The sequence below is a fragment of the Hylaeus anthracinus genome, unplaced genomic scaffold, assembly GCF_026225885.1.
Source record: "Hylaeus anthracinus isolate JK02 unplaced genomic scaffold, UHH_iyHylAnth1.0_haploid 11982, whole genome shotgun sequence".
Classification (NCBI taxonomy): domain Eukaryota; kingdom Metazoa; phylum Arthropoda; class Insecta; order Hymenoptera; family Colletidae; genus Hylaeus; species Hylaeus anthracinus.
This window is the reverse complement of record NW_026534330.1, coordinates 5,216,486-5,242,688: the sequence shown is the minus strand read 5'-3', so window position 1 is coordinate 5,242,688 and position 26,203 is coordinate 5,216,486. Positions and strand designations below refer to the sequence as shown.

The 26,203-nt window shown below is 42.1% G+C and overlaps 1 protein-coding gene across 7 annotated transcripts in view; it reads right to left on the bottom strand.

The window, feature by feature from the left end:
* Positions 1 to 319: 319 nt before the first annotated feature.
* Positions 320 to 26,203, bottom strand: part of LOC128886171 (uncharacterized) — a 31,728-nt gene continuing 5,844 nt past the window's right edge. Inside the window, exons 4-5 of one of the 7 annotated variants that reach the window (XR_008459766.1) lie at positions 25,103 to 25,293; positions 320 to 2,054 (exon numbers count right to left, since the gene is read on the bottom strand). Coding sequence is in view for 1 of the 7 variants with exons in the window: in XM_054140816.1 (XP_053996791.1) it covers positions 25,158 to 25,293 (136 nt within the window). In the remaining 6 variants the exon portion in view is untranslated. Of the gene's footprint in view, positions 2,055 to 4,626; positions 6,034 to 11,488; positions 11,721 to 12,220; positions 12,289 to 21,430; positions 21,592 to 22,910; positions 23,915 to 23,970; positions 25,294 to 26,203 lie in introns of those variants that run through there. The other 6 variants (XR_008459768.1, XR_008459771.1, XR_008459769.1 and 3 more) reach the window with 6 other exon arrangements.

Here is a 26,203-nt window from a genome sequence, read left to right as displayed (position 1 = left end):
TCAGAGCAAACATCGACCAGAAGGAGCGGTAAATTTCGTGAACGCAGAGGGTGAAAGGAGCAAACCGGCGAGACAACAGGAAGAAGACCATGGGGTTAGGTATCGTGACGTTCAAGGAGGTGAACGAAAGTTGAAAGACTTTCATCGTTGATAGAACGAGACGTCAATGTTTGTTTTCCTTCCGCGAATTGAGCGACTTCTGGTCAAATGAAAGCAGCAATCGACGAGGAGGGAATTGGTTTGTAAATGCTTTCAGGGATTGAGCCATGGGTAAAAGGATTAAAGGAGCAGGGTGACGGGGAAATTAAAGAAGAACGTCTGGATTCTTTTTGGGAAAATAGTGTGAATAATGTTTCCCTATTTACAATTTAGATTATGATAGAGGATTAAATTTAGGCGAGACTTGAAGATGGGAGCTTGGGAAATCAGTTCTGCGAGTAGTAGCGATCAGTACTTGGCCAGACATGTTGGTCAGTGACAGTTGAACTATAATTATACTGTTCTTTGGAAAAATACTACAATTACTGTCGTTCCTTTATATCATTGTAACACAAAATCGAATGTAGGTAAGTTTTCTAGTGATTGGGAACCTGGAAAGTAGTATTGACTCGTACTAGGTCAGACATACTGGTCAGTGATAGTTTAACTGAAAATTTTAGAACAACGTTCTTTGACTAAATACTACGATTACTATCATTCCTTTTATATTCCAACACAGAATCAAATGCAAGTTAAATTTCAAGTGGTTGGAAACCTGAAAAGTAGTAGTGACTCGTACTAGACCTGCACCTAACAAGGAACAATCATCCAATTAACTATCTCTAATTTTCAAGAAACTTCGCATGCCTGTTACGCCATTGAACAACGCCTCATTTTCCCAAATTTTCCTTTCGGGAAGCTCAACGAACTCTCTCTTATGTTTTTTTTTTTTTTTTTTTTTTTAAGATTAGATCTGGAGTTTCCCAGTCCCCATAGTTTTCCCCGCGTCAGTTATGGCCTATGAGAATTTTTCACGGTGTTCCGATCAAAGTTGGTCCATGACGAAATCGCCTACCTAATTGTCTCGCGGAGAACTCTGCTCACCGTTAGCCAGCGAAACTTTAAATTAGATAAATCGCCGGACACGCGCGCCTCATAGAGAAGATAATTGAGTTAGCGCAGGCTGCGGCCGACGGGGCCCACGTATTATCCGTGCAAACATTTTTCTCTGCTAACGACCAAACTTTGGCCCCGCTTTCGCGAACCATGACCATCCTGGCTATCCCTGGGGAAGATCCCCTAACAGGACCTCCGAACGGAAGTCTTCTGGAGTCTGGTAACGTCGCCACATTTGACGATCGGGTTTGCGGTGCATCGAAACCGGTACAGGTTATTTAGTAAGATTTTATTCGGTGCACTAGTTTCTGGTAGAGACATTGCTCGCATCAGTGAAGGTACAGGTTAACGGTAAGAAAACACGTGATATTTAACACATCAGTTATTTTATTCAGTTTCTTCTTGACATACATTTATTTGTACATTCCTTCATTCATTCCTGTTCTAATAATTTCGTTCTTTTTATTTATTGATCGAATACCTCACCTCAGTTGATTTTCTCTTAATTAACTTTCAGATTAGTTTTCTCTTAGGTCTCATTTAAATTTCAATTCCCTATCCCTTCCCTCTCAATTTCATATCACGCATATACTATCCTTTCTCCTCGCTTTGTGATCGTTTCTTAACCATTGTCGTCTTTCGTCACTCAGTGACAAACCAGTAAGTATCGAAATTTATTCTGGTTCTACGTTAAGAGAAACCCGGAGATTGCTAGGGGAGCCGAAGAATACGTCCCGACAGAAGAATTAGGACGAAGTTTCCAAGCTGCGGCCAGAAAGCCTCGGCGACGCGAGCGTATAAAGAACAATTAAGGTGTTTTTTTTCCTAAGTGAAACGCAAGTCGGTTTTCTCTCGGTCCCAGAGTGCTGGCCCTCTGTCTCTCTCGTTGTTGCTCGTCCTTCTCGCTCTGGCTTCTCCTACGAGCACTCTGCTCTCTCGCTCTCGTCCCTCTGTCTCGCCTGGATAATAAATTTAAGTTAATTAAAGCCGATTCCTCATGGAAGTTGCCTCGTTACGTAGGCGAAAGGTCTACGCGCCGGATGAAATTGCAACACAAAAACAATTTCATTTTAATTAAATGCTCCTGGACGAGGGAGTGTACAGGGTGTCCCACTAGAAGCAACTCCAATAATCTCGCTATTTTAATAAACGGTAGCCTGCGGAACGCTCGTTGAAAAATGAAGATTACTCGAGTTACGCGGGGCTTTAACGAATTTATTCGCGACCGATCACTCTTTTTTAAGCGTTTTCTGCTACAACAAGGACCCTCAACGTTTCTTTATAGGATCGAAATCTACGTAGAATGCGATATTTAAGTGGCTTTGGTGATTCTGAAATTTTAATAGGACTTTACTTGAATTGTAATATTTCTATGTTGATAGGTTAAAGTCCGATGCATAGGGAACAAAATAAGCTTGAATGCGTTTGAATTCTTTCAGAAATGACAAACCAATTTTTAGGAACAAGATGTACGTGTGATTTCTTGCAAAAATGGGATCAATTGCATGGCAATAATTTAATAAGAAATTAATATTTAAAAAAGTGAGTACGTACGACGAGTAAGATATCGTTTTAAATTAAATTTTAACTATGGAAACCGAAGAAAATTATTCCACCACGCAAGTAAAAAAATCTGAACAGCATCTTACAAGGACACTTCGCATCAAACACTCGTACGGAACATTCGATATGGTCAGGAAAAAATCTTCAAATTAACGTTGCTTGTTTCTCCTGGGTGATTGCCATTCTTCTTGATAGGAATCCCTTTTTCTACCTATCATGGTGGACAGAAATTTCGCTTGGGAAATATGTTTCTCCGCCTGGAGGAATCGTTCCATCGCGGTTTTCGTGGAAAAATTTCACGGCGTCGACATTAATATTCCCAGAACGGGGTTTTTTGCCAACCGGAGAATGCTTGATTTAAGCATATTTTTCCTCGGTTGTAGCGCGCTCCGGGCGTCTACGGAGTTCCTTCGAGCATCCCCCAGCATCCTCGAGATAGCATATTTAATAAATCAAATGGACTCCTCGGCCGAGTTTATAACCGACTCGAAAAACTCTGGAATTGCGTGCAATTGGATAACCAGTTCTCGCTACGCTGAGATTAATATGTACGTTCTTCGCGTGTTCATGTTCGAGAGGACAAAATGATGCATCCTTGCGCGTTAACTATGGTCTTTATATTTCGATCGCGGCCTTTAAACCAAAAAGCTTGTGCCCCTCTTTTCAAGAGAGATTTAATTGCTCCAAAAACTAAATACTAATCTTATAGGCGACCCTAATTCATCATTGTATGTCAAGGGGTTAATAGGTATTGGGCCTGAAAATTGAAATTCTAATTCGTTAATGTCCAAAGTGCCAAATAAACTTTTAAGGAAGAGTCTTCTATCTCTGTGGCAGTTTCCACCCGAGTCGATTTGACGAAATGTGTACGTACGCACACTCGGCGCTTAGCTTCGTCGGATTCTTTCAGGCGAAGCTAATTTTTCTTGATAATAACCGCCCCCATCCGAAAATTACGGTTCCAACGGCCGATTCGAGCGGAATAACCGCTTACGACACACTTTTTTCCCCCGTCGGCTCGGGCTATTTCGCATCGAGGAAAATGGCTACGCTCTGCGGAATTCTTTCCCGCGCCACTGGCAAAGCGAGTGATCGACGTGATGCACCGACTCGGATCCTGAAACTCACGTTAATCTCTTTAATCCCCCACCAGCGCACTCTTCCATTACAGCCAACAAACATTCTTGATTTCTTTAAATAATAGAAGTAGATTTCTATCTATAGAAATGTCGATTTAAGAAGACAATGCTCTGCTTTTAAAACGATTCGCAATTAAATTATTTCTATTCTAAAATACCTCAATGTCCAATACTCTGACTCCAAAAATACTTTGATACCAAAATATTTCAAATGCCAATTCCCACGTGTAATATTTAATTCTTTAAATTCGAGAGTTGCTTACTTTCGAATAAACAACCGCATGCATGCATGCATGCAAGTTAAATGCACCCGCGATAGATAAAATTCCCGCTCCAACATTGCCCTGCCACAGGTAGAATTATTATTCGAATTTGGGGCAGGTATTGTTTGAGTTCAACGAGTCGAACGCTGCGAGTTGATTCGCGAAAGTTGAGAGTCGAACAGAATAGGTAGACAGAGGAGTGTTTGAACAATACTGTGCACCGAGTAAAGCACCGCGGAGGGAGGGGGGTAGATTATTAATGACATTTGTCGATTTCAAAACGATGGATTTAACGGTCATTTCCCCTTTCTAATTGTAAGAGAGAAACCTCCGGGGAGATATATCGGATTAAGGGCTGACGAGGGTAATACTGCGGGCTACGTGGTTGGAATGGCGGATGTTAATACGTCTTAGGAAGCTAATAAAAGCAGCCGCCGCGGCATTAGCTAAACTGCTAACCGTCTAATTTGTTCTTTTCGTAAAATCTATAGGTACAGATTGATTTATCCTATTGCATTTTTTTCTATAGTACCATTTTAATTGTACGAGAAAGTCATGCACAAGTTGCCCACCAAATGATTTTTTATTATTAAATTACATGAAGCAATACATTTAAATAATAATAGAAGACAGTGTAAAGTTCATTTTCAAACTGCAACACTTGCGTAAGGCACGATGCATTTATTATACAATATACAAGAAACTTTATCTTCAAATAAAAACAATTAATCACTTACACACTTAAATCTAACCTATGGTACTGATATGTGGTATTTCATTCATATGCTCGTTAAACTATTTGGAATGAATGTTCGACTCCATAATTTTTCGATGAAATGCGGAAAAGCTCGTCACGAACAGCGACGTCCAATTTGCGAAAAATTACACGGACGGGCGTAAAAAAAAAAGAGTAGTTACGGTGTCTGATTGAAGCGACGCGGGCTCAAAGGCTGATTGGCGACGTGACAGAGGGCGGACATTATAAATCCAGGGCGAAATTAGTTTTGTACCGGGCACGGAGCCGGAAATTGGAAGCAGACCCTGCAATACGCGATCGCTGGCTAGATGATATTGCTCGGTCAACGGGAAACTCGAAAAGTCGTTCGTTCCTTCTGCGAGTGTGCTCCAATCTTCGTCGCGAAGCCAGACGATGCACGCGTTCTTGAAATTGTCGATGCCTCTCTATATACTAGGCCTGATGCTGTATGTAAAATTTTCCGAACTCGAGCATTCGTCTAAGGGCAGCCAAGATGGTCTGAAATGGAATCTTACTTCGGAAATTGTAAGTTTAAGGCTTAAAGTAGAATGCGGTCTGCTTTGGTCAGACATTAGGCTGTGCTAGGGGAGTAGTATTGAGACGTATGTGGTCAGACATGGAATTCTGCAGTGTTAAAATGCTTTATTCTAGAATATTTAAATACATGACGTTTTAGTGTCAAAGTGCTTAAATCCAAAGTGTATTAAATCCAAATACATACGTTAATTTCTAAATACTTGAATCATAAATTGCTTAACGAATCCAACTATATAAATAAAAATCATTCTATATCCATCTACATAGACTTAACACATTAAAATATTGCGACTGACGAATGAATATTTTTTTCAGGTATCCCTTAAATATACGACGAGAAAGCAACTTCGGCGATCGAGAACGTTTGCCACGGGCTTTCGAAAAAATTGCAGCTTGTTCTGCAAACGAAGCCGAGGTTCGGCTCGAAGAATCCAGTCTTTGTTCTCGTTGCGGCAACAGGAAGCGATAAGCCAGCGTCTGTGTAATTGTTGGGAAAATACTAACAACCTTCGGTGCCGGTAGAGTCTCCCATTTTGCTCGAATCTCTTCAGAACACTTCCGCCCGCTTACGGTTCCAGTCGAGGATGTAACGGTTGCGATACAAGTTCGTTCTTCCGTGTCTGATGTCGTGGCAGACCTGTTTCTCCGTGTCCTCTAATCTCGCAGTAAGCACGGAATCCTGTAAACGTTACTCGAAAACGTGACTTTGGGGCAGATTGTGAAAAACAGGTTAAGCTTATTCATTTTTCACGTGCTGGTGTGATTGTTCACTGTATAATTACTTTTCTCAATTTTCACCTACGGTGGGGTTCATTGTGTTTGCGTGTTGTGTTCATTTTCAACGAGAGAAATTTTACTATGCACGAAGTATTAGTTAGAAAATTGGTTTTCCAGTTACAGTGGCGCTACCTGTAATTTTGTATAGATTTCACTTACGTTACATTTTTCCTTGTAACAAACTGAAACATTTTTGTATATAACATTTTTGTCTAGCTCTGTTAGTTCTTTTAGAAACCACATTTTATCCCGTAAAAAAACAATTAAATTCTAGAAAATCATCGCCTAGTCCATCGAGTGTTATACAAATAATTATTATGCTTCTATTACTTTACTCCATCGCTTCTGTAAACGAAGAAATCAGCCCGTTAAACAACACATCACCGCACCTCCATCGTTCTCCATCAGAGCCAAGTGATGTAATAGAAATCGACAAGCCTAATGAAGCGCACGATTGGTCGATCGTTCCCGTTGACGGATCGGGGGAAGTTACGGGGTCGATTCGTCAACGGGATCGTGGCAAACAACGAAAGCAATTATTCCCGCGTTTATATTTGACAAGGCGACGCTTCGACGGGAACACGAATCTCCCTTCTCGTCCTCGGGAGAAGTATTTTTCATTGAATCATGGACTCTGTCGAGTCGCGGAACTCCGTCGCTATCGGATGAGGACAGAATGAATTCAAAGTTGCACGACCGGTCTCAATGGAGGGAAGATTCCTGCAACCGACTTAAATATCGAGCAGAGGCATTCTTCGAGGGGCTGGAGGGAAAAAGGTTTCTTGCCAAGTTCCGTCGGTCGAACGCAAATTGTTTGCAAACGCGGAAGGCGCTCCGCGGCCGCGAGGAAGTTGCGAGCAACTGGGCGCCAAATGAATATCATCGTAAACTGTTTCCGCGGAAACTTCCTAAGCTGCTTCTTTCCGCCGATTCCTCTCGGCCCAACGTCGAATTCGTTCGCCGTTCCTGGCCAATTTGCAACGATCCACCGCGAGGAATTACTTCGGCCAAAGGAACCGGGGTAAACAGAAGCTTTCCATGGAACTCGGGATAGAAGTTCGCGTATCTCGGTGTACGTTCTTTCTTTGCGAATAATTAGGCAACATTTCTCCATGCTGTGAATATTTTTGATTACGAGTGAGGGGTAAGAGGGAATCTTCTTAAACCGGTACAAGGGATGGAAGTATCACATTTTCAAATTATACATATTTCCAAGTGAATTACTAATATTTTTATTGATAATGTTCGAACTAGCAATTCTTATTAAATATATTTTTCAGGAATCATATTCAGCGTATTATTTCAAAGAGTAATACGATATGAGAATAAATGTGTACAGATTACAGTTTCTTTTTAAATCAACTGTAAATATATATGGGTCGACGTTGGTATATACAAGATGACGTTAAAGATTGAACCAGCTGGCGGCCTGTTTTCTATGTCAAGATACCGAAAATTAATGGTGTAAAGGTTGAAGAGGAATAGCTCCTCTGATAACGCTTAAAGCTCGTACCGTTACGTGATATTCCAGGGAAATCTATGAAGATAAGTATTATTTTTTTTTAAATGGTACGGAACTCTTTCCATTTTTATTTTATATGTGATAGATACACATTAGCGTTCGTCTTATTGTGCAGCCATCGAATTTTTTTCATCCCATCGTATTATTCTTGCAACAGTATAATCTTTGATTCCTGAATACTATCAAAAAATGACAATTTGAAATGTTCAATATTTCTACAAACAGATGAGGAAAGTTTATTACTGTTGGATTTTTGCAAAAAAAACCCGTTAGATTACAATTTGAAATTTTCATTTTGTTTGGTCCGAGACCTTGCGGTATAGTTAATAGTCAATAGTGACCGAAGTGCTGAGTTTGAACGGAGAATTCCTAAAAAGGGTGACTCCGAGGAAACAACGGTATGACTCTGTGCATTTGTCAGTCGTTGTAGAAATTCGACAGCGTGCGCATCGAACGACTCAGATAGACCGCGTCACCGCCCACCTTTCTTTCCACCATGAAAGGGACACCGCTGCGCCTACGAGATGGGAACCGAACCAACCGACTGGTCAGTACGGGTTGCCGCATAGAAGGGGCAGCTGTGCGCCTACGAGATGAGAACCGAATCGACAAATCGGCTGGCATAGGTTGCCGTACGAAAGGGGCACGCCTGCGCCTACGGTGTAGCAACCGGGCCTACAAACTGGCTAAATGCGGTAGATATCTATCAGCGGCTTACTCGTGCCTACTCGAGGACAACCAACATCTCGTTCACTTATCGTCCAGGACGCGACGAGTAACGGGCAACTAGCATCTGCTAACAACTCCTGAAACTTCCTAACACCCTCTAACATCTCGTAATCATTTTCTAACAACTCCTAACACGTTCTAACATCTCCTAAAACCTTCTAACATTTCCTAACATCTCTTAACACCTTCAAACATCTCCTAACACATCCTGATATCTCCTAACACGTCCTAACAACTCCCAACATCTCCTAGCACCCTCTAAGATTCTCCTAATATTTCCTAACATCTCTTAACATCCTCTTAATATCCCCTAACACCATCTTTTACGTCTCCTAACATTTCCTAACATCCTTCTAACACCTTCTAACACTTTCTCTCAACTCCTAATAACTGTGTTCCGCTCGAAACTTCAACAAAGTTGCAAATGGCTCCGATCAAAAATTCAACAATGCTGCAAACGGCTCCGCTCAAAACTTCAACAAAGTTGCAGAGCTCGAAAGTGCAACAAAGTGGCAACTCAGAAGTTTCGAGCCGAGATAATTTTTCTGATTTTGTCACATTTCGCCGAACATCTGAGTTGCCACTTTGTTGTACTTTTGAGCGCGGCAACATGGTTGAAGTTTTGAGCGCAGCCGTTTGCAACATTGTTGAAGTTCTGGGCAGAGTCGTTTGCAACATTGTTGAACTTGCAACATTGTTGAAGTTCTGGGCGGAGTCGTTTGCAACATTGTTGAACTTGCAACATTGTTGAAGTTCTGGGCGGAGTCATTCGCAACATTGTTGAACTTGCAACATTGTTGAAGTTCTGGGCGGAGTCATTCGCAACATTGTTGAACTTGCAACATTGTTGAAGTTCTGGGCGGAGTCATTCGCAACATCGTTGAACTTGCAACATTGTTGAAGTTCTGGGCGGAGTCATTCGCAACATTGTTGAACTTGCAACATTGTTGTAGTTCCACATGGGGCGATGTTACAGAGTGTTGGAAGATATTAGGGGGTGTTAGGAGATGTTAGGAAGCGTTAGAAGGTGTTGATTGAAGATGTAAATTGGAAAGGGGAAATTGTAAGGGGAATCGTACCAGGAAATGAAAGGAAATTAAAGGGAAATGTGCCAGGAGATCAAGGGAAATAAAGGGAAATGTTCCAGGAAATGAAGGGAAATGAAAGGGAAATGGAGGGAAATTAAAGGGAAATGTTCCGGGAAATGAAGGAAAGATAATGGGAACTGTGTCAGGAAATGAAAAAATGTTCATGGGAAATGTACTAGAAAATGGAGGGAAATTAAAGGGAACTGTGCGAGGAAATGGAGGCATAATTTAATATAGAGACTTGAAGTTATTCCAAAGTTGAAATTCTCTCTTATATGTTGTATACTCTTTCATCCCTCTTGGACCTGGTACATGTTAATTAGAGAAGTATAAACAATTATAATTTTGTTTTCTAGACACAGGATCTGTCAGAGAATGCATCTTGGCTTGCTACTTAATGCTTGAAATTTTAACATAATTCAAGTAATTTAAGTAAAGTAATTTAAGTCTCCGATCCTATTTTTTATACAAGAAGCCTACAAAATTTCTATTGATTATTTCAAACTGTGGCAAATGATTTGACTTCAAAGCTCTTTTTTCTCGTTCAACGCGTGTTTACCTGCGCGTATAATTGCGATAACGACCGAATTAATGATGATTTCTGCGTGAGCAACAGGAACGGCCGCGCCCCAATTGACATTGCCTTCAAAGTGACTCGTCGGAAGGACAGTATATTGCATTTAACTGCCCGTTAACGTTTTCAACGCAAATGCTGGCGCTGTGGGGAAAAAAAATGTTTCCTGAACGCGCAAAACGAGTTTGCTCGGCGTTAACGAATCCACCGTTCGTCGCTTGATTATAAATTAACAATAGGAGCACCGTTTCAATATTTATTCGACCCGCTCAAAAAAATGTCCTTTAATTTCTTTCGGTAAAACGCGTGCCATTTTTCACACCATTGGGAATATTTATCTCGAAGGGCCCAAAATAAAATTAGTTAGGTATCGCCCGCCGTTCGCGCAATATCCCTGCGGGATTAACAAACTACTTGTTGAGTGGTCGATGCGCCGACACGCGAAAATTACCATAAGAGATTACGCGCCCATTGTTCGCAAGTATGTAATCGAAAATTCGTAATTAAAGCGCCATGAGAGGAGGGGGAGGGCCTCGAGCGATCGAAATGAAACAACAAAAACACGAGTGTCGTGAGAGTTTCCAATTAATTGATCACCTGTAAATCGCCAAGTGCTTCTAATTAAACCGCTCTGTCGACGACGAACCGCAATCACGAGAAAGAAAGACTTGTGACCGAATCGGCACGCGTTTCAATTAATTTCCTGCGTCGGTTTCGAAAATAAAGTCTCGATAATGGAAATTTTATTGGCTCCGCGGAGATCGATGGAATAATTTTGTAGGAACCGTGGGAATTATTTGTGGATTCGAAGCAGAGGTGAGGATTTTCATCGAGTTTGCGCTCTGGTTGGGCCAATAATTTTACAATTTGTATTTGATTATCTTATCGATTTTGACGGGGGCAAATAGTATTTAACTTTAATGAGATTCTAAACAATGCAGGGTTTCGTTGGGAATATTCCCTCGTAGTATGGTTATTTTAGATTGATACATTTGTATTAGAAATTGTTTCCTCTTGTTCGAGTTGCATGCTTTACTCAACAAATGTTTTCTTAGTCTCTAATATCTGTATAAACATCGAGCAAAAGGAAAAGTCTAGACTAACATTCCCTTCATGGAATTAATACATTCGCGACCGTCAGATATCTTACGTTTCTAATACCCATTACTGACGAAAACAATCAAGCTTTGAAGTATCAATGTGGTAAATATATAGCGTATAAAATAAAAAGATTTTCATAATTTTTTCATAACCAGGAACAGAATTTGAAGTGACGTGGATTCATTTCAGCGGTCGCGAATGTGTTAATTCTCAAAGGCTAGTCTCAAGAAGTAGTAACAAAGTACCAACTTACACGAAGCATCACCCACGCCTTCTACTCGAATCCCAAAGACAATCCCATATTTTCCAGAACTGTTCCCGGTTTCTGGAAGCGTTCTCACCCTCCTGCACTATCGTGGCGCGTTTAACACGTCAGGTCCCAGACGCACACTTTACAAAATTAGCTTCGTCAGCCCTTGACCAGTTATGTATAGCCGCTCTGGCCGCTCCAGATGGCGGAAGATACAACTGGCACCCCGTTTCAATCCCCCTGAACTGGCCAAAAGGAATCGAGGTCGAGCAGAGTCGACGAGTTTCGTCGCAATCGGTCCAACGCCACCTCCATTTTTGCTTTCCTTGTACCGATGGGATCAATTCAACGGCATACTCGTTAATACTGATGTTCAGGCCGACCCATCTAACTGTATCGCTTTAAATATTTTTTAAATCGACTGGGCTGTGTAACATTTTTAGAGAACAGATGCGTTTTGTCAAAGCGGACATACATGTATGAATTCCGTTTTTATGAAGAATAAAAATATTAATACGTGGCTAGATGGTTTTATTTTTCTGTTTACAAATAAAAATGCAATTTATTTAATTTTTCCTGGGAAAGAATTTTAATTAACGTGGAATCACTTAATAAAAGTAATTGTACACGTATATGTTCACGATTCAATTGTCTGTTATTAATATTTCACATTTAAAACAATCACTGGTATGAATTTAAGTTAATATGTAAAATAATCACCACACCTAAAGAATGTGTAGAAATAAAGACCCTGTTTGACTAAATTTGTAGTTGATTATTACAAAGAACCACTTACACTTGCTCCTCGCACCTATTGTTTCTCCCATACTTTTCAACTTAAAAATAACGAATCCGAATCAGATCTAACCGGTCAAGTTGTTCCACGATGACATCTAGTGAAATCAAGAATCATGTTGACAAGTTTCCACGAAACAGAGATGTAGGAAAACGTGCCGATTTGTTCGAAACGCAACCAGTCGAGTCAGGTTCGAATTTTACAAGGTGCAATGATTAAGACTGCCCCCTCGTCTTGAGCGGGAATATCGACAGCTCCTTTATCGTCGGTAATACACGAGAAGGTCGAGCTTGTTAGCTTTTACGGTCGAATTTCCGAAATGTCGCGCGGGATTAAACTTCTGAAGCGTCCGATGCTTCACAGAAATCCAGCGTCACGTCTCCGTCGAAGGGTAAAAACCAATATTGCCAAACGAGGAAATTCGCCCGCTCTGTAGAAACACTCGATCGTTATTGTAAATAGCTATCCGATTCGATTATTAATCATCCTACCACTCCTCTTTCGCGACGTAAAACTCATTTGACCGGGCTTGATTTGATTGCACATTTTGTTTGAAAAGTCGTTACCCTTCCCCGAGTGGAGATTTTCAATCGGTGAATGGTGGCAATCGATTTCCTCGAATAAAACGGCCCGTTTTGTATTAAAGTTAAATTGATATGTTCGTAACGCGACTCCGTTCGCGAATATGAACTGCCTGAGCAAACGTAACCCGCGTGTTTCACAAAAATCGCGGTAAAAAACGTTCGAGTTTACTGCTAACGAACCCGATATCCCGTTTAGGGACGAATACAAGTTTTAATGATAGGATAAGGTACTTGAGAATGGCGACGAATGCATCAAACTTAATAATTGCATCAAAATTTAATATCACAATAATCAAACAATATCTTGAGTATTTACGTTAATAGAATAGCTACATGGAACATCGTAATAATGCTAATTTCGTATTGTTTACCTTGAATAAGAGTAGAAGAGGTAATTATGAGACACGGTCAAGTTAGCAAGAACCTGATGCTCCGTCGTCGCCGAGTCGTCGATCGTTGCATGCGTTTGACATCGAGCAAACTCATAATCGTTCCGATTCGCGAATCCTCAAAGCGAGCACCGAAGTTCTGGGCACCGGGGGATTTGTTTGACAAGGCCTAAGGCGGTTCGAAATTCGACGCGGCAGATTCTGGTCGCTGCTTAAGCGTTGTCCCGTTCGCAACTGCAATAAGTCTCCGAGACGTACTCGCGTCCCGTGTAGCTTGTAATTGATAGCACTTGGGTGGCGACTCCGAACCTCGAAATATCTGTCAATTAATTTCTGCAGACCTTCCACGGAGTTCGTATCGTGGCATTTATCACGCACTGTGACGTTTAATCGTTCCTCGTAAATGCAATGTCCAAATTCGTTTCATCTTCCTTTTTTGGAATTATTAAATGATCGGTTATTTGTTCTAGTTTGTAAACATTTTCACTGTGATAAAAGTAAAGATATGGGAACATTTTGCATATATGTTTTTCAAATGAATAATAGTCAAGTAAAAATTCATATCTCAAACAGGCTCCTATACTCATCTTTAGAACCCATGAATGTTCAAATTGCATTTACTAAATTAGAATGCAAATATTATTTACTGGACCGATATATAAAATTATGCAATGATCCCTTACAAATAAATACCTACGATTGGATCCTGAAACTATTTTTAACATTTGAAATTATGACGATATTCATACATAAGTTGAAGCAATAAATTCCTGAATCGCGTATCGTCTGCAAAAAAATTCTTCTTCAGTTCTCGGACTTTGAGGAGACACTTGTCAATGACACAAAAAAGTTTCAAACCGGAATCGCTAATACTTTTCATTCGATAAAATTCTTCGTATCTATTTTCCAGCAGGCGAGCTACCCCCACCCTTAACCTCAAAATTGAACAAACGACATCTTCGCGGACATCGAACAATTTAAGAAATTGTTGCAGACCAGGGAGTCGAGAAGTTTACTGAGGTAACTCGCGAAATTTGATTTGTGGAGAAAGCGAGGGGAAGGGGGTGGACAGGAAGTCGCGCTTGAGGAAGAAAAATGGTCAACGAAGGATGTCCTTTCGTTTGAACTTCAACAACGTTATCCGAGCGAAGTTGCGTCCACTGCTTAGCTCTCGGCAGTTTTTATCTTCGCGAAGTCGTCTAAACAGTTGGCCCTTAACGACTGGGTCGCGAGTTTCGAAAGTTTCATCGAAAATCGGGGCCCGGAGGATGCGAAGCGCGAACGTTATTAAAAGTTTCGCGATAAACAGACCTGGTCCGTCCTATTTGCTAACGGGTCTCGAAAATGATAGCGCGTTCTTGCGTCGTATCGTTGAACGTCCTGCTCCAAAGCACGCGATAAATTGATCTAAATGTTGTTTCCTTTTAAAAGATTAAAAGTAATAACTCTATAAAGCGTGAAACTCGAAACAGAAGAATTCATTATACCCCCTGCAAAACGTTCACAGTATCTGTGGCATCGTGATGGGGTGGTTCGCCACGGAATCGTGGTTAAGAATCACTGCCCTAGCCCCACCCCCGACGCTTCCACCCCCGCAGCCAGCAGCAATGCGCTGTAATATCGTTCCACGTGGCATTCCACGAGACTTTCTTGCGACCCCTAGAAATATTGGATTCCGGCACGAATTTGAATTTCCCCCGACGGATCGTCGCCGGATATCTCCTACCAGGCGACCCCTCGGTTTTTTCGGTACTCTCGCCCTCCACGCCGACAGGGAGGAAGGGGCTCGCGACTTTTAGGTTTTATCGGAGGACGCGATTCTTGTTCACGAGACGTTGTACGCGAAACTATGGACCGGTTTAAGATTTATTCTTTAGTGGTTCGCTTTTATGGAGGATTTTTTACGGCCTCCGGACGCCTTTACGATGGACTACGATAAACGTTCCGAGGGAACGAGATTCCTGTGCGAAATTGGAACAACCGCCTATTATTTATTCATTCGGGAGACAAATATCGGGTCGTTCTAAACGCTAAGAGGTCGATTCATGTCGATCTCGCTTTCTAAGAGTAGCAGCTAAGTGTTTCCTGCATGTTGATAACTCGCAGTGGTCCTAATTAGTTTTACTCGCCATGAAAACAGTATAGTTTTCTAGAAGTTCTACAAATTCTCTCATTTAAAGCTGGGTGATGATCCACAATTGTATGTCTTGGAACTCGAACGGTTGTACCAGGACCGAGAGCCTCGACGGTACGTTATTTGGGGTAGGATGTTTTATTTTATAAGCAGCGAAACGTAACAATATCTGTTGGATAGTTTCCAAAGAGGCGTGGACATAAGGACTTCGAAACGGAAGATTTCAGATATCGAAGCACTAGAGCGGAGTATGCTATTCTGAATCTTTTAGAATTTCTGGAGCCTGCACAGATCTCTTCTATAACCTTACAGATACTGTTTCATTAATTCTGTATACATATATATTATTATTTGTATGTTCAAATACCGATACTGTATTTATTCGCGAAGAGCACGTTATAATTTGCACGCCTCTTTCTCAAATCCATGAATTAGATTTCTTTACAAAGGAGATTATGAATCTTCTTTCATACAGAAGACAATGCCAACATCTTCCTCGTCGTCGAGGTCGATAAGCAAAGCGTCCTTAATTGCGCGGGAGTGCTCCAAGAGAGTTCCCCCTGCGACAAAAGCGCATAACACGGTACTCACCCCCGCAAAACATCCCCTTGGAAGAGTCGGAAGCCTTTCGTCTGAAATATAAGCAAAGGGGATGCACACCTGCGCTCAGTCGGCGCCTGAAACACGGAGCCGATCGACGGTAATCAGAACCCTAAATCGTTCTGTTTGAAGCGTCTGGACGCAGCCAAGCGGGCGACACAATCTCGACTGCGAATCGACGGGCGCGTTATTACATTCCGTCGCTCACCCGCCTCGCAACACAACGGGCGAACTTAAGACGCTCGGTGTCATTAAGCGATTTCCTTTTGTGCCGATGCTCCGCGAGAGAGGGCTGCGAGGGAGCAACTAGTTACTCGATACACCCTTCTCCCGTGGAGGAGGCTCGCCCACGCCTTTGAATCTCACCAACCCCCCTTCCACCCTTTTATACTCGGAGCCATTCGACGCGCAACGAAACGCGCTGAGTTACACCGCATCATCGCGAGACGATTACGCCGGGAACGTTGCTACCGGCGCTGGGAATCTCGTTACAGAACGGGAATCGCGCCTTTGAGAACAATTGGCGAACCAACTCGGCCGCGGAGAGAGCTTTTTGCATATCCTCGCGGATACACTTTCCGCAAGTGCACTGTATTAACCGGATCTATGATTGGATGAGGGAATCGTGAGAGATCATTGTGAGAGGAACGTCGCGAGAATGTCGAGAGAATGAAGTTGAGCATGCGTGGGGTTGGTGTTTGGATCGTTGATTCTCAATGTGAGCCATTGTTTAATAATCCGCTTTCTGGGAGGTGATGGTCACTTTGCGTAGGTGAATCATAAATAGATTATATACATGAAACATGTCAGCCGCTGTGAATGGAAATTAAAGTTTCAATTGTGGCGTTTTTAAATCTATATGTAGTTGAAAGAGGTTTTAGTCTTGCTTTGCGACCTGAAACGAGCTCTTAAAGGATGCATACAGTATAAATACGTTGATTTAATCTATTCCTACCCCAGACGTAACCCATATATGGCTGGCAGAGATTTTCACTAATGAATTAAAAAATTCATTCTGATGAACAGAAATGGCTGTAAAAATAAATACTATCGCTAACTACTATTATATATTTTCCCATTGTATAAGAACAAAATTTTAGCTTCATAAATATATCCATGAGTATGCCTGACGCTCTAAGTGTTCATATTTGAACAATATCATTCGAATGATATTTGAAAATTCAATCAATCAAGTATTTACCCAAGTAACCGTTCCCTCTCAGCATTCGAGTTCCCATGAAATATTCTGATAGACCCACTCACAGGTTTACCATGCACACGACATAGCGGAAAGGGTAGTGCTCGAATACCCAACCAACGATTACCGTTCGATCGGTTTCAGTCGTTAATAGCGCTTTAATCCAATACGGTTCCGCTGTGATCGATTGCTCGTGATAATTATTCTCGTCCCCGCCGACGCTAGTTGGAGTTATCGGGTTAAAGGTCGTCGCGCTGCTCTTATTGCGGATTTTCCCCGCTTTTTTTCCTTCTATTGGACGAACGTTGGCAATATTCGAGCGTTCTGGTAATTTAGCATCACTTAAAAGACGCTTCTTTGGCGATGACGCATACTGTTTGACGATTAAGCGGGCTTTCTCGTGATTCCATAGCAGAACTGTTCCCCAGTCAAAAAGGGAATATACGGGCGAATTAAAAAATGAAAAACTACCGAATGTAAAAAAATTGTTTGGCTTGCACGAGCCCGGGATATAAAATAAAATGAAATAAAAACGAACTTTACATGCAAACTGAGATTCGTAGCGAATCGTAAGCGTAAAATATTTTGTAATTTCCGTAATTGAAACTTTCAGCGAGCATTGAGACAGCCAGGCTGACGAGTCCAACAGCGAAACCTGAACGAAAGAACAATTTATATTCGTACAACTTTTTTCGTTGAAGTTCAAATCCCAGAGCGACATGTATAATTCATTAGAGATATTATAAATAGCCATAACGGCGCTGTTTCTGTAAAATTCTGTGATAAAACGGAGTATTTTATAATTTAATTGCAACAGCGTCTGTGTTAAGTAGATCTGTTTTAACCTTTTAACGAATTGTTATTATATAATGGAGAAATGGTTTAATATAATGCCGTGTTTATTCGTTAAGCGCTCGTGAGCTTTTAACGCGCACGAGATAGATTTTGAAGCACTCAAGAGATCATCCAGTGGAAAAATGGAAAGTAACGCCGTTCCAATCTCGATTCTAATTCCCGACTGGAGACGACCAAAGTATTCGATAAAAGGTAACGTCACCCTCGTTTCGAACGAGTTCCGTGCCAATGATTGGACCGAAACTTTCCTGGCGAGTAAAAGGAAGGGATCGCGATCCGGGAAAGTTAATTTACGGCAGAATTACAATTCAGAAAGTTCGCGGATGACAAGAGCTTCCGAAGCCTTTGTCGGTGATTGCGTGTTAGTTAGCTACCACGGGAGGCGAGCTACATCGGAATGCAATTAGTTTTTCGAACGACCGTGAGAATGCGTACCGAAGTCCCCTTCGAACTGGGGAAAAAGAAACATTTAAGAGCTGGTCCGCCTGATGAACGCTCAAGTTTCGACGGAAGATCTCAAATGGTCAGCCATCTTGGCTCTTGGAGAAGGTTTAAACTACTATTATACTTAATTACTGCGACTGTAATACGCGAAGGTGGTTAGAAATATTTTGTTGAGTTTTATAGCTAAATCGGTGCTCTGTTTTGTATGTAATTACAACTCTGTTCTTGCTTGTTCCAGTGTGTAAATGATAAGAATAATGTGAGATCATTGGGGGGGTCGATTCCTCGAGTAAAAAGAAATCGAAAAGTTCCTCGCCATTTTGCAATTTGATCCCTCGTTTCCTAAATATGAATAATTACATTGTACTGATGAGTCTTGACTCTAAATTAGTTATTTTCTCGACCTAAAGTCGACCCTACCATCTTCTTTGAGGACCTCGTTGTTATTTGTTTATTACCATCGCGTTGCTCTCACTTCTCCCAGAAAACATTCACTCGCAGTCGACTTCTCGCTGACGAGACTCTAATAGCTCGCGGAGTCGTGATCAAAGCGTCCGCGACAAAACCTACGATTCCTGACGAACGAAAGTTTCGCGGTTCCGTAGGACAGGGAACAGCCCGTTGGCTGGCAAAACGACGAAACGGGAGATGAAAAGGTTGGTCGTTGGCTGCGACGGACGGACGCGGTTTGTTTAAACGAAATGACGCAAGGCTCGCGGATACACGCGGTGGGAAATGCAATTTCTCTCCTGGTTCGCTCGACCAGGCTACAATCAACCCTGTCCACCCACCCGGGGGTCTTTGCCCCCCCCCCCCCCTCTTCTCCTTTCATTGCCGCGGCAACCCTCGTCTGACCACTCTCGTCCCTGAACTGAAATCTATCCGCGATATGCGGATTACCCTCGCGACCCGCAAAAAAGAAACCCGCCCGCTGGCGTGGCAGGGTTGAAGATTGAAATATCGTTTCTCGTTTTTGCCTCTCCCTTTCTTCTTTGATTATTCCGACCCGTTTCTTCCCTCGGTCACACCCTCCTCGTTCGTTTTACATTTCCCACCCCTAACCCCTTCGTACGCTTTTTCTACCCTTGAAGCATTCTCTTTCCGTTTCTGTCACTGTCGACTTACCGATGTATCTTTCTTTCCTCGCCACTGTTAGTTTCTTGCTCTGTCGTTCGATCACTACCTTCCAACTGGAGCTCCAAGAACGGAGATATCGTATTATGGTTCTTTTAATTATGGGAAAGAATATCGTATATAAGTTGTCACTAGAAGAACTAAATTCCTCTGTCGATTCTCCCTCTTTTAACGAAATTGTGGACGCTTCTATTTACTCGATAACTCTACGAGAGTCTTTTAAGTAGCACTTCTTCCATCTGTTAATTTGATTGTCATTTCATATTTTTGTGATTTTAAACTCCTCTGTTGATACTTCCTCTTCCAACGAAATTCTGGATGCTTCTATTTATTCCATAACTCAACAAGAGTACTTTAATTAATAATTCTTTCGCCTGTGAATTTCACTGCCATTCTATGTATTTGTGATTTTAAATTCCTCTGTTGATACTTCCTCTTCCAACGAAATTGTGAATGCTTCTATTTATTCCATAACCGGACAAGAGTACTTTAATTAGTAATTTCTCCATCTTTAATAATAGCAAATTTTCTCAAAAATCGTGGCCGAAGATCACGGCGTCGAATAAATTTTGGTTCAAGTCGCGATATTCTTCAAAGTCCTCCGCTGATCGATGACAACCTCTGTCGAGAGAGTCGCGGATGACCCGGTTAATTCTCCGTTGGAATCGAGGAGTCGCGATGGCTTCGATCGCACCGCTGACCGAGAGGATCTGGAACTCCATTTCGAAATCTAATCAACGCGAAACCAAGGACAAACCAATCGTACTCGCGAGAGGGGTGAGTGGTTTCAGCTTCAAAGAGTTATGAGACATAGGAGTCACGGAGTAACCGCTAAGCCGGCGGCCGTGTATCCCGCAACGCTCAGGCAATCTGATAGGATTCAAGTTCTGGGGCTGGGCTGAAAATAAAGCCGCCGCGGCCACGATTAAACCCCCCTTGGTACGTTGATTACCAAACCGGACAGCTCGGGGAGGGCAGCGGTTGGCCAGGCGTTTCTCCCGGAACGAGAAACGAAAATCGATGCCAGACCACCGTCGGCTCGCCTCTTCGGGGACTTGATTTTCCCGCTTAACTGAGGGACCGCGCGATTTAGTCGGCCAATGGTGCGTGCCATGCCAAGGGGGATATCATTCCAAGGAGATGCGACTATCCAGGGAGCCTAATCTGTCTGGAACAATTTTTTCATTCAGAACTGGAGGTGATATTTTATTTTACTGGAAAATTCGTGACGTTTGACAATGTACAGATGAGGGTATACTGAATTTATTATGGTTCGAGTTTATGTATATTTCTTGAACTTTCAGAGTAAGTTCATGGCTCTTCGACACGAATTTCTCGACGTCATTTCACGATTTTTGCATCATCTGTCAGGCGAAAGAATGCCGCCAGTTCGGAAGTCTCCGGAAGGCGTGCACGCGAATCCCCCTCGACGACGTCCATGCAAATTTCACCGACGGCCCAGTCGCCGAGCGAATCAATGGAAGCTATTACGGTGCCAGGATTATTCCAGGAAATTCGCGGAAAGTAATTAATGCCGGCTGTCAAGGGATTCAATTCGCCCGTATAAATATTGCAATCGTCGGTTAACGAACTTCCGTCACGATCGATCGGCCATGAATCGAGATATCGAACGGAGTTTCCTCGGTTTTCCGCGACGAACATCGAACACGTTTGCTTGCAAATATTCAAACGGGTCAAGAATACCGAACTATGGCTTTGAAACCGTCTCTGGACCGAAGTGGGCTCGAGAACCTTGAAACTTTCGAACGTCTCGGCTGCCTCGATAGCGTTCCAAGTCTCGAAACCCCTTGAACGATGCTCGTTATAGTTACCGCAGAATTTTCCCTCCCTGTGGTCCGATACCGTCTCTTTGTTTCGATACTCCTCACCTGGTTCGACAACGGACATTTTCCGGGATATTTTAACTCTGCACTTTGAGGATATTCTTTGGAGATGTCTGCAGAAATTTATCTATGCTCGAAATTTTATCTTTCTTCGTTTCTAGGTTTCTTCGTGCTGGATTAGTATAGATGAAACTTGAAGTGAGTTGACGTGCCTTGCACTAAACAAAATACAAAATATGGTTAGAATAATTAGTTGGTGCATCGAATATTGTTTTGAAATACTATGTATTAATGAATTGAGAAAATAAAAAAAATAGCATTCGTCTCAACATGCCAGATCTGACTCATTTAATATCATTATCTCGGGTGTGCAATCCTGACGAAGGGACATCGTGAAGTGTGTTCCGAATTTTTTAATCAGCTTTTTTTCAGAGGTAAAGAAAAGTATGTAGAAGAATATCTGAAAATAGAAGTAGAGTGAGCTCACGTGAAAAATTTTTATTCTACATATTCGATTTCCTCATTATACATTCATTATACCTCAATATACATCCTCGTTATACATTCGGTTCCCTCATTAAGCTTTGAATGTTTGTTTTCCTGACAAGAATGATTATTATTCTCCTACCTAACTAACCCTTTCCTGCTAGCCCCTAACTACTGCATATTCCTAATACCTTCCACTAATGAATCTCCTTGAAATAAGTATTATCATCTACGACAACTGAATTTACATCAAAGTTTTCCTTACAAAATTCAGCAATTTCTGCAATCGAGGTAGACGAAAATACCGCGCTGCAACAGATTCACAATGCCAAAGACTTCGGATTACAGACAGGGAGCACGGTAGCAACTTACACGGAGGTCTCAAAGGTGAGCCTACGTAGGTTAGTAGAAAGCTCGGAGTCAAAGGTCGATGGGAATAAAAAGGTTCCCCGAGAACTTCTCAAGACACTCCTGAGCTTCTCCTTTGGCGAATCAGGTTCACGGATACATCAAACGGTCCTGCGACGACACTCTGACGGTAAACTTGGCCGAGTATTTAATTGGAAATTCATTTGCAACCCGCCGAGACTCCTGTGTGAAAGGTTTTTGCGCAAAAGTTCGGGACGAGAAAAGAATCGAGCTTCCGTGTCTTGTCAAATATAGCAGGGGAGCCTGGAGATGGGGTTCCATTGAAGGGTAGCTTGTTAAGAGGGCTGGGACGGCGAAATCGTAGCGTTAATCAATCTTCGCGGCTGATAAGATGAATTACACGGGAGGACAGCCTTGGGCGTGGGCGATTAATTAAGGACCGTGTACTCGTTTGCGACGGGAACGCTGGTTGCCGCTCGTTCCTTTATCGAAAGAAGCATTTGTACCATTCGTAACTTCCTCCGAGTTCCGTTTCACGTTACCGTGTTTGAAATTTCGCATCGTATCACGTTTTCGGATCGCTGGAAAATTCGCTGAGACGTTCTCTTATTTTTACGAGTCCTCCATCTTCTCCAGTGGTCCTGTTTTTTGCTTGAAGAGAAGTTAAGGAACAATGCTCTCGGTAGCCCTTTCTGTTAGCTTCTGTTAAGTTAACGAATGGCCCTTAGCTGAACGAGACATCTCTATAATTGTCGATTCACGACGATCCGAGTTCCAGCCAGAGTAATTCGATTCCCCAGCGTCGTCTCCGACGCTTCATTCGAGAAGACGTACACGCGCGTCGCCTTGAAGCCTCTTAGCTGAGACTATCGGCGACGACACCCAACACCAGGCTGACTACCAGCAAATTAAATCCAATTTCTCCGTCGTTCGTCACTTCGTCCTCTTCGAACACGGAGCCCGGAAAAGCTTTTAATGCGTGGCTATCCAGCTGATAAACGCGCGCTACGTCACGCACGTGTACGCGGAAACCCATTATACAAAGAACTCTAGAAACTCTGGTAATATAAAGACAAACCTCAATCTTGATGACGAACGATTGGATTTATCCGCAATGCATGTGATTAATAAAAATTATATTTCAACACCAGAAAGGATGAATGCTGTTATTTATCACGCGTACCGTAAAATAGACAAAGATGTTTGATCGTAATGTAGAATATAAGAATGTTAGCGTATGTTAAATATCATTTAAAATTTTGAAAAGAATTTTAATTAGAGTTTCATTCGAATTGTTTATAAGTAGAGCTATAAAAAGAAGAATGGAATATTGAGAAGCTTACGGTGTGTTCATTTTGAAAGAATTACATATATTGGTACGATTGGGTCGTTTATAACTTTTTTATTCTCCTTCGTTCCTGTCAGTTTTGTCGCGTCTGATCGTTAATTACGAGTTCTACTTCTGCCGCTATCTTTAATTTTTTTAATACAGGTGAGACATAAAATGGGACTCTCCCTTTCGATTTCTTTTGTCGACCGGTCATTTGTCATCGTTCGTTTGGTGGAGTTCCCGGTGATGGATCATTCTCGGCATAGATTGATCGCAGAGCTGCGACCAGAGGGCTAACGAATTTCCTCTAATTAATTCTTCCCTCTTTAATCCCTCTAAATGGTCGTCTGCGTGCGCTGAATTCAGAACGATTTTCTATACCATTAATATACTTTTACTAGATATTCTTTATTATTTATTATACTGCTTTTATAATATATTTTACCTATGATAGATCCTCGAAAAAGCGCCTCGCGCAAATGGCTGTAAAATTTTCATGGCTCCAACGTTAACAAAATTTTACATCCTACATTTCGCTTGCTCTACAGTATCCCTCAATTAAATTTAATTACTGCTTCACTTCAAATATTCAAATATGTTTCATACGAACAAACTTGCCCCATTTAGAAATCCATTTATGCATAATAGTAACGCTTTTATATCGCTTTAGGTAAGTTTCAATCGAATCAAGCCCGCGTAAAGTTCGAGCCTATTCAAGCTGTGCGTCGCCGTTTGAAAAGCTCGAAAGTTGCCAAACGTTTCAACTACCTCGAGGTTCTTCAAAACCGTGCGGGAGTTACGAGACCTTTTCGAGATCTTCGATAGGTCCGCGAAAGGTCTCGCGGTTTCGGTAACGGCGGAGGTGGCGCGACGAAGTTTCCGGCTGCTCGTAAACTCGAGCCGCGTCACGGAGTCTTGTCCGCCCTGATCGCAATGTATAATGCACGCCATAGTGAGCGTCGAGTAAGAGAAATCGATTAACAGGCCAATTTCGAAATTCATTAGCCGATCAGGCCTGAATATCGCCAAGGAGTCGCTGCATGCTTACGAGCTGATTAATCGGAACTCTGTCGCGAACTCTCTGACGCCTCGACGACGCCTGCCACGAATTCGAATATCGGAGGCATCCAGCAACTCGGAATTGAATAATGAAAACATGGAAACAAAAGGGCCAGGGCGTGAACTGGGGTATTTTTGTGGTGGGAGGTGGATTTTTCCATTTGGTATCATTTCGTTATAGAATGTGCAAACGGAAAATCTAGCGCTCACGTAAGTTTATCCTGTGTAATCGCTAATAATGTTTGCTGGACTTATACTCTGTCCTCTCGGAGAAGACTTCCTAGTGCAAAAGACGTACAAGCGGCGTTATTTTGTCAATTTTCAAATGAAAACCGTAAGAAACACTAAATAAAAGTTCAATAACAGTTTCGCTAGGCTCACGCATGCTGTTCCTTTGTAGAAATATTCGTATATATCATAAACACGTCTGCATCGGTTCTCGAAATTCTTCAGTCAACTCCATTAATAAAATCGAAAATGTTTACCCGCTGGAGAATGCAACGAGGTGAACCAAGATTAAGGGTGGTTGTTTTTCAGATCTCAACCGAGGACTCCAATCAAGTCGAAGAGTCCCACGGGGCATTGCGGTTGGTACTTCGAGCAGCCTCTATTACGTCCGACCACTTCTGCCTGAAGAATGTCCTGCGGCAGTTCCTCGTGTCGCGAGCTCGTCGGTCTGAAAACAACGTTGCGAAACGTACGTTCATGCACGATACACCCTGACGATAATAAGGGGCTTTTTCGTGGCCTGATACGGCCAGGGTAACGAGGATGACGAAACGTCGGGTGCAACTCGTTAACGAACGGCCATTAAATTGCCGTCATACGATGCTTTCTTCTGGCCAATTTAATGCCGCCCGAGTGTTTGCGGGCATCGAGGGAGTTGAACGAGTGGTGTGTCACGTGACGCGACAGGGACCACTTCCACGTACCAGGGATTATTATTTACGATTCCTTTTTTTGGCCGCTCGAGACGAAATTCCGAATTGCGCGATAACAAACCCTGCAGCTGAATCCTTCTTCATCCCTATCCTGCGCTGTATCAAACTATCTAATTGCTTTTTGTAGCTTGCACGCAATTCAACCTATTATTATAATTTATCTTATGTTTTTTAATCGAAGCTTTAGAAATTAATCATTCATTTATATTTGTATATTCTTGAGGGATATATTTGATTTGATTTTCAGTTTGAGTACCGGGATTTAGGATGATTCTGTATTTGTCATTTAGTATCTTGTATTGTTTTCCTGTATCACCTAAGCTGTTCATTTTTCTCTTTCTCTAATCAACACTTATTACTCTTACATGATATAGTAATATAGATTACTGATAGATTACTCTTACATGATATATAAAACATTAAACTGTAATAACCAAGGAACTCTACCAGAAGCGATAGAAATTAGTCTCCCGCCACGTTTCTAATAAATCCTACGATCCCAATTCCCTCTAGCGTTTCACGCTCGTTCCAACCCTTCCCACCTTTTATCTCGATCGATGAAAGTATAATTAAATTGAAAGCCTCTTCATCCCAGTGCCACGAAATTTCTGTTCATTGTTTCCTCGCGTAGTATCGCGCGTGGTT